The sequence below is a fragment of the Doryrhamphus excisus genome, chromosome 11, assembly GCF_030265055.1.
Source record: "Doryrhamphus excisus isolate RoL2022-K1 chromosome 11, RoL_Dexc_1.0, whole genome shotgun sequence".
Lineage (NCBI taxonomy): Eukaryota > Metazoa > Chordata > Actinopteri > Syngnathiformes > Syngnathidae > Doryrhamphus > Doryrhamphus excisus.
The window spans coordinates 5,589,865-5,598,289 of NC_080476.1; the positions used below are offsets into that span (position 1 = coordinate 5,589,865).

The following is an 8,425-nucleotide window of genomic DNA, read 5'->3' on the forward strand; positions in this document are numbered from 1 at the left end:
AGTCCTGCGATAATCCGCGTTTAATTCTCTCACCCAAAACGTCTGCTATTTTGTTTCGTTGTATTTGTAAGATTTCTGCTCCTATACTAATATGTTTCATACGTGATTGCACTGTACTGTAATTCCACTTTGAGTGTTAATAACGTTAAGGAAAAAGCTAGCAAGCCAAGCTAGCCTTAGAGAAATTGAGCCTGAACGAAGAAGAACAGTTCTACGATATTTAAATAACTGTTAATCTCGAATGTATACCAAGATGCTAACTTGTTTTGTTGGCCGCGCTCTGCGTTCAATAAAGCTTTTACAGAGAAAAAAAACCCTCCCTCTTAAACCACACCCACCGGAAATACGTTCATTCCCCGGGAAAGTTTATGTTGTGTTGGTAAGTTGCCGACGTCTCTCGAAGTACATTTAACTTAAATAATTTTGCTTTCGTTGTCTTGAATGTTATTAAGGACATTGTAACTGTACACATAGCTTACGCTTGTATGGTGGCCAGTTTACATGCCCACCCTTGTTTTAGTAGCTTAGCTAGTCTTTAGTCACAAATATTCACTGTAAAGCTGTTCTGTTCTATATAGTCTAACTTTTACTTTAGTAGCTTTATGTTCGTCGTATCGTCGAATGAACAGTATTGCAGTATTCACACGTGGGCGTTTTTACAAGGAAGGAAACCAGAAGCGAACAAAAGGTAAAGGCGATCACATTTAAAGGTGAAGGTAAAGGCCCATTCCATTTAATTCAACGGTAGGCATGTTTGTTTTTATAAAGTTTAAGACTCAGAACAAAACAATTACATAGAAGCGTTGGTTAAATATGATAGAAATCTATTGATCACGTTTACTATGTGATAAAGTGAATGTGTATTGACGCTGTGTTCATGTAAATGTAGTCTGAGGGTGTGGTCGGTCTTCATCTTCTTTGTTAGACTTGACTTCATCTTAAAACTGTACTTACACTGACTTTTCTTCCAGAGAAACAATGGCGAAGATTACAGAGAAACTTATACTGGAGAAAGGCTCTCCAAAAAGCAAGAAACTTGAAGACATCAAGACATTAAAGTAAGCACACTGTGGTGAAGCACGTGCAGATGATGGAAAAAACTCACTCACAATGCATTTCTTTACAGTCTTTCCAAGCTTGGGCTGAAATGTGCAGACTTACCGGTCAAGCTGTTGTCCCGTCTTCAGTCCCTGGAGCACTGGGATCTGTCTGGAAACAGACTGCAAGAGCTACCTAAAGACCTAGTCCTGCCCGAATTGCGATGCCTGGACCTGAGCGACAACCAGATGGAGGACGTCACCTCTCTGGAGTCCTTGTGCAACCTGGAGGAGCTCAAGATGGAGGACAACCTTTATATTACTGTAAGGGGAAAATACATGTTTAGACTACAAATATGTATTTTTAGTTTCAGTATTGTATCTACTTTTTATATTGTACAGTTGTGGCCCTACAAAAATGTCCTTTCAATCAAAGATTAACCTACTCTACTTTGGCTAATATTGCTCCTCCTCTCCACAGGTGAGTGACAATTACAAGCTCATGTCACTCCTGCCCAATTTGAGGAGCTACAACGGCAAAGACATTACCACCACCGCCAACCATGTTCGCTTTGTGTTCACTGAGAACCTGAGGACCAGGGTATGAAACTTTGCTTGCAATGTTAGCCACGATGTTGTCTTACACTGTGTCTCATAGATTGTTGCAGTTTGGGAGAAGAGCTTTGGTCTCCCTGATCCTTTGACAGAGGAGAAACTGTCCGCCCTGGAGGAAGACTTTGTTAACACCGCACGCCAGCAGGTGAAATACGGACCCAGTTCGGTCAGCAACTTCACAAAGTGGAAGGTAATCTTATTTATATGTATTTTTTATACACTATTATTCAATTTAGAAATGATTATTGTTGAGATACATAATCTACAATATAAACATATTTCACTCTCTGTAGTGGAGTAAAGAAACTTTCTGACCAGGACTGTCAGTATAACAAATTTTGCTGGACAATAATTGTCCAACAAAGTATTGCAGATAAACAATATTATTGTCAACATTTTTTCCCGGACTTTCCAGACATATGCGGCACTGTACACTTTTTGGTTTGGTTCACAGTGGTGCACTTTGGGCACTTCACAGCAGATGAAACGTACTGTAATTTCCACCGTTTTGTATTATTTATTTTATAGTAATATCACAAACTCATTTATCAAAATGACGATGCTCAAATGGGCTGAAATCAACATCAGATTGTGTTTTATACACAACAGGCACCAAGACAAGTATTTGATCGTGTAGCACAACACACAAACACAAAGCCAGCGAGTGCACACTCGCTAGCGCCCCGCCTCTCCCTACTGGGATAAAGAGACTGTGACTGACAGGAGTGTTCACTCACCCTCTTCAATCTGTTATAGAACCAAAGCACCCATGAGTTGAGACAGATGCACAGTGAAGTGAAGTGAAGTCCCAAACACGCATACACATGTCAATATATCAAGACTGGCAAAATTACAGAGTTTGTTTTCATTTATTGTGCATTTAATTGATTATTGGCCTAGGCCCAGGCCCAGTTCTGGCAACTAACTGAAAAATTATGCTAAATTAATTTTTTATTCACTATTTAAATTATCTGCTATACTGAAGACGACCACCAGAGGGCGAAAAAAGCCTATTCTCATTGACTTTAATTGAAGCTGCATGCATCAACCAGCTTCCAGTGCCATCAAAACATTGCCATTGCTTCTACTTTGTCCAAATTAAAGAGAGTCATACATAGCATGCACGTGTTGTTTTTTTCTGATAGGTTGCGATCATGGCCACAGAGTATATTCGCTGTCTGATGGAAGCAAAGGAAGAAACGTCCAACAAGACTGATGTATGACACAAGACCCTGTGACAGCTTATTTCTTAACAAATAGTTGATACTTAATGCAGTGTGCTCATGTTGTCATCCAGGAAGTCTCAACCCCTGTCAAAAGGAAGCAACAAACTCCCTTGGCGACAGACTCCGAAATGCATCTGAGACCCAAAAAGCTGCGGTCCGATCCATTGGCATCCTCTGTTGATGACAGCCCTCGCAAGTCCAGCCTTCGCCTTAAAACTATTACTGCCAGCATTCCCTTACGCCCCCATAGGAGGGCGCAGTGTTCCTCCACGCCTACGCCAACGTCGCCGAAGAAAGAGGTGGCAAGCAGGCGTTCAAATGTGCGGACTGTGCAGATAACGGCAGCCAATGGAGCTCAAGATGAACGCAAGGACACGAGTGATGATGTGATGAAGAGCAGCAGCAAGACAAGGGTAAATACTTATTAGAACACAATTGTTTTGGCACATTTTAGAACAGATTGAACATAAATGCTCATATTATTATTATTATTACTAAAAATCTTTATGTATAACAAGTTGCTTGTTTACCTTTTTAATAATGATTTGTAGTGCATTTGTAGTGCAGACATAGTAAAATCATATACAACAAGCATAAAAGAAACAGCATAAAAAACACCAGAACCATACTGGTTCCCAGAGGGATCAATGTGCAAAAAGGGGATCATCTGAGCTGGTAGCTGGTAACGATAAGGCGCAAACTGGTCATTCAGCATTAATAGCGCCAATAGTTGAATAGTACAACCAACATTTTAAAGTGCACGCAGAGGTAGATAGAGCTGCTGGATTCTGACCACACAATGAAAAATGTCACGTTTGGAAATACAGCAGAAACTGTCAAATGAAACGCTTAGATCATAAAATGTTTATGTTTCAGAACAACAAAATCAGGTAATGCATGGCAACGTGTGAGATGGCAGTAGTTTATTCCAAAAGTTATCAAAGTGAGAAATGTAACAAATATGTATCACAACAAAGCATCATCAGAACCAATGTTGTAATTGTGATCAGGACCAAACTGCTCAGTCAGCATTAATAGCACGGATGAGTTCACTGTAAGCAACAGTACCACAAGTGTAACACACATTAGCCCTAAAAATGATTTTAATGCTTAGAAATGTATAATATACCTTTCACAGATACAGATGTACACATTCATAACCAAGTAGAGGCATACAATATACAGTATTGTACGTACAAAACATGCAGTTACACATCACATCGTGTCAAAGCATCCTGCTCGAAAATAGTTAGTGAATCGATGCTTGTAATGGCGCCACCAAACCACTTTCTATTAAAGTTAACGTAAAAAAGCAAGTATTTGCATTGTAAAGTCAATATGCATGGATGGTGATGCACTATACTTAAGAACCATGTGTCGTCCCTCTTCTTTGCAGCCGGTGCGTCTGCAGCCTCTCCACGTGCTGCAGTGCCACAGCAAGCAGGACAGCTCAGAGGACTTCTCCACTCAGCTGTGGGCCTGCGCCTTCCAGCCTCAGCCTGACTCTTCTGGTACTTGTTGACTCTCACACTGTTGTGTCTTCACTTATACTTATCATCACGTGTCGGCTTCAAGAACAGGGTCTTTTTGTTTTTTCTAACAGGAAGCCGCTTGGTCGCAACTTGCGGTGGAGACTCTCTGTGTGTGATAGACTGCGAGACAGGCATGGTCATGAAGAAGTATAAAATCCCTGGAGAGGTTGGTGGAGTGGAAGCTTGTGCCAGTGGTTGTATTTTTATATTAACTCCAGTCTGCATAGATTTTTTTTCCATTGGTAGGATATCCCCTTAAATTCATTTCATGCACCAACCATTTAAAAGCATTTGTCCAAAAAGCAGCCCACAGATAATTTTTTATAGATACTTTTTGTATTTATTTATATATATATTGGAATATGAGCATTTAAAAAGACACATTTTTATCAGATTTTGTTAAGGTTTTTGTAGGTGATAGTTTCAATCTCAGAGGAGCTCAATCTGTTAACCAGACCTTTGCTCCTCACCCACAGGAGTTCTTTACGTTGGGCTGGTCCACGGTGCTGATGTCCAGAGGGGGTGGGGCCTCTGCGCAGCCCTGCAGCATCCTGGCGGCGGGCGGAAAGCGAGGCCTGGTCAAGCTGATTCACCCCAAATACAACGTAGCCTACGGGGAGTTCCGCGCCAGCCGCAAAGCGCTGTCGGTGCTTCGCTTCAACCACCGCCGGGGCAACTTCCTCTTTAGTGAGCGGCCTCCTCATCTCACATATTAAAATGACAACTGTTTCACAAGAGACTAAAGGCCTTCTTGTTTTCTAGCGGGCTCGTACGACAACAGGATAGTCCTGTGGGACATCGGAGGTGTGGATAGCAGCTACAACTTTAAAGTTGTGTGAGTGTTTCAACTTTGTTTTAAAAACTATATTAATCCTCCGTTATTCTCGGGCCGTTGTTTGTGACCGCCACAATGAATGAAATGAATATATGTGACATAATACTGGAGGGAAAGATGACTTTGTGCTATGAGGTGCTGTATTGAGAGGCTCTCTGCTGTGTTTCCAGGCAGCTGCTGGCGTTGGAGAGCAGCGCCCCCCCGCTGCACATCTGCATGCCCCCGGGTCAGCCCGACGCCCACCTGTTGGTGGCGTGCGAGGATGGCCTGCACTGTTACAACACACGACTAGCACCCAGCAACGCCACCAAGAGGTCAGTTAGACTTCAAGTTCGACTCCCACAGAACTGTTGAGATTTGTCATACCAAAGTCTTCTGCGCTCGTGAAGGTCCAAAGAAGTGGAGATCACCTTCCCCGTGTACGAGAAGGAAGACAAAGACCATGACTACCACACTGTGGACGGCCTCAGCTTTCTCACGGACGACATTGTGGGTCAGTAGTGTCAGTGTATTCCCGAGTCATAATATTCTGTACCCTTGTCTAATTGTTTGTGGTTTTCAGCCTCCAAGAACTTCACGCACAGCTGTATCTACCTGTGGAGCTGGAGCAGGACGCGGTCTCAGCGGCCCAACAAGAGCGGATGCATGAGAGCCGCCATCCTTGCCGAGCTGCGCTGGGCCAACACTGAGATTCCTTACCTGGCTCTCAACACCTGTCCCGGTAAGCTCCGCTCCGCCACTCCCCTCCTGTCTACTTCCTGTCCTCATTTGTCCTTTCGACTCTCAAGCCTGAGGATGTGGGTGCTGTCAACTGGCACAGTTGTGTTTTATTCATTCTGATAGTGATGACAAAGTTCCTGCTTTGAGCAATCTATTGCTTCTACTGTGAAGCTATTTCACTGCAGTGTTTTTCAACCAAACTGTGACACATGTTTTCTGACATATCCACCTTTTTAGGACGTTCAGAATCAGATATTGTTTATTGCCAGGTATGATCAAACACATACTAGGAATTTGTCTTGGTGAAGTAGGTGCAGACACATCTATTAAAAATGAAAATACAAAATATACAGTATAAATATATATACACAGTCTGTTTTTTGTTTGTTATTCCGGAAGCACAGTCTGATTGTTATTCCAAAAGTGTCCAAACTGAGCATTAATGTACAAACGGTGGTTAGGCTGTCAAGACTATTTGGCACATTTCACACTGTTGAAAACGGGGATTAATCATGATTCATTAATTAGTCATTTGACAGCTCTATTGTATTTTTTAAGTTGTATATATATAATGTATCAATTTATTTATGTATTGTATGATATATCAGCATTTGAAAAGACGTGTCTATCAAATTGTATAAGAATCTGTTGTGTCATCACTGTATGCCGATGGTTAGCGTGTCAAACGTTTGTATGTATGGACACTACTGCCTTCCCACTTAGTCCCACTTTTTAGTAAAAAAAAAAAATAATTATTTGAGTTAATTTTCATTTTGTCGTAAGGTCGAGCTTACATCGTGTGCGGAGACAACGAGGGTAGGCTGTGGACGTACCACGTCACTGATGTCCAGAAGCATGGCTTCCAGGAAGGAACACCCATTGAACCCACCGAGGTAACATTTAGTCACACAGGAGTCGTCCTCCCTCGCACATCCCCATGATCAGTTAAGACGAGATTTTCTTCTGGCCAGGTGCTCCAGTGGCCCACCCCCGTCCGCAAGGGTCTTGGCCAGATGGAGGGCCCGTCCATCAACAGCGTGGCCATGGACTCCGAACTCCAGTACCTGGTGGCCCTCAGTGACAAGAACATGGTGATGGTGTGGAAGAGAGGAGAGTCATTGTGAAGATTGAATACTTGAAGAGCTTTTCATTTAGAGGCTATGTTGTTTTTTGTTAGAGTACCAAATGTTGGTATGTAAAAATTCAGTGAAATGTTACACCCTATTCTGTGCTATGTAAACATGCATACTACTGTAAAAACACCCTTTTATTCTGTTTTTTTACACACATTCTTTTTAGTACAAGATATACTGATGTAAAAATGTCATAATTTAGACATGAATTATGCAAATTGTACCAAGGAATTGTCACTATGTGACACAACCTTTTTGCCAAAAATATTAGAAATACGGCTGCCAAGCAATAAAAACAATATTGTACAGTGAAAACAACTGCTTTTTCCTCATTACCCTGAGTATCTTTGACGAGCGTCCTCAAAAGCACTGATGTGTTTCTGTCATAGAGAGAAATATTCCAAGAAATATTCCAAAAAGAACTCAGTAATGAATAGCTACGCCATTCTTGTTAAGCACCTGAAAAATAGTTTTTAGGCATGTTTGATGCCAGTGTTTCCAGGAGGCTAGTGAGAATGTTTCCGGTGGTGAAGATGGCTTCACGGAGGGCATCCACTCTTTGAAACTGATTTTTGTCAACTTCACTTGCCATCCATCCCCAAATGTTCTCATTTGGAGGGATGCCCCCAACAACATATCTGCATAGCCAGCTGCCATTTGATGCCCCAGCACAATGTGAAGTACCATTGTTCCAATGAAGGCAAAAGCACCCCAGAGCATGATGGTGCCTTCTCCACTGTGACCTCCTCTTAGGTGCCATACAAGTGGACAACACTGGAAGCTGTCAAGATAGTCAAGGTTCCAATTTTGTGCCAAAAATAGATATGTGGCAACAACCTCAGCCCTGGCAGGCCCAATGTGATGTTTTTTTTCCAGTACTCATTTTTGTGTCCTATTTATGTGTTTTTAATTTTTATTTAATTTTTTTATTACCAACATCAGTCATTTCTCTTTACATTTTGCCTTTTTGTTAAATGTTCCCATTTTACTTGTGAAATGTACATTAATATTTTTTTTCTTAAACTTTGGACACCCCTGGCACTTCCATATTAATAGTAATTTTTATTTCGGACTATATTCATTATCTATTTGGTGGGGTAAAAAGTATTCCAGAATCTTGCATCAAAAAGATTCAATTATGAAAATATAATAAAACATAATACACAAAAAAATAAAATAAGATCAGTGGTGAAGGGAACGCTGCAGGACTTAAAATATGCAACTCGTGAAAAGTGTTATTGCTACTTTTACTTTTAGGGATTCAAGAATCTTCCACCCATTTTCTATGCCGCTTGTCCTCACTAGGTCCTCACTATGTCCTCACTAT

The 8,425-nt window shown here is 41.4% G+C and overlaps 1 protein-coding gene across 2 annotated transcripts; it reads left to right on the forward strand.

The window, feature by feature from the left end:
* The first annotated feature begins 321 nt into the window (after positions 1-321).
* Positions 322-7,399, forward strand: lrwd1 (leucine-rich repeats and WD repeat domain containing 1). 2 transcript variants are annotated; one of them, XM_058087236.1, is made up of 16 exons: positions 322-379; positions 972-1,058; positions 1,127-1,361; positions 1,519-1,638; positions 1,696-1,842; positions 2,798-2,869; positions 2,950-3,291; positions 4,275-4,389; positions 4,482-4,576; positions 4,887-5,097; positions 5,173-5,245; positions 5,416-5,559; positions 5,635-5,738; positions 5,808-5,966; positions 6,749-6,858; positions 6,937-7,399. In XM_058087236.1, the coding sequence occupies exons 2-16, from the start codon at positions 979-981 to the stop codon at positions 7,087-7,089; spliced, it is 2,160 nt and encodes a 719-aa protein (XP_057943219.1). In that variant the 5' UTR covers positions 322-379; positions 972-978; the 3' UTR covers positions 7,090-7,399. The 2 variants fall into 2 exon arrangements, with proteins under 2 accessions (XP_057943219.1, XP_057943218.1); XM_058087235.1 differs by lacking the exon at positions 322-379 and adding an exon at positions 409-688.
* Positions 7,400-8,425: the final 1,026 nt, after the last annotated feature.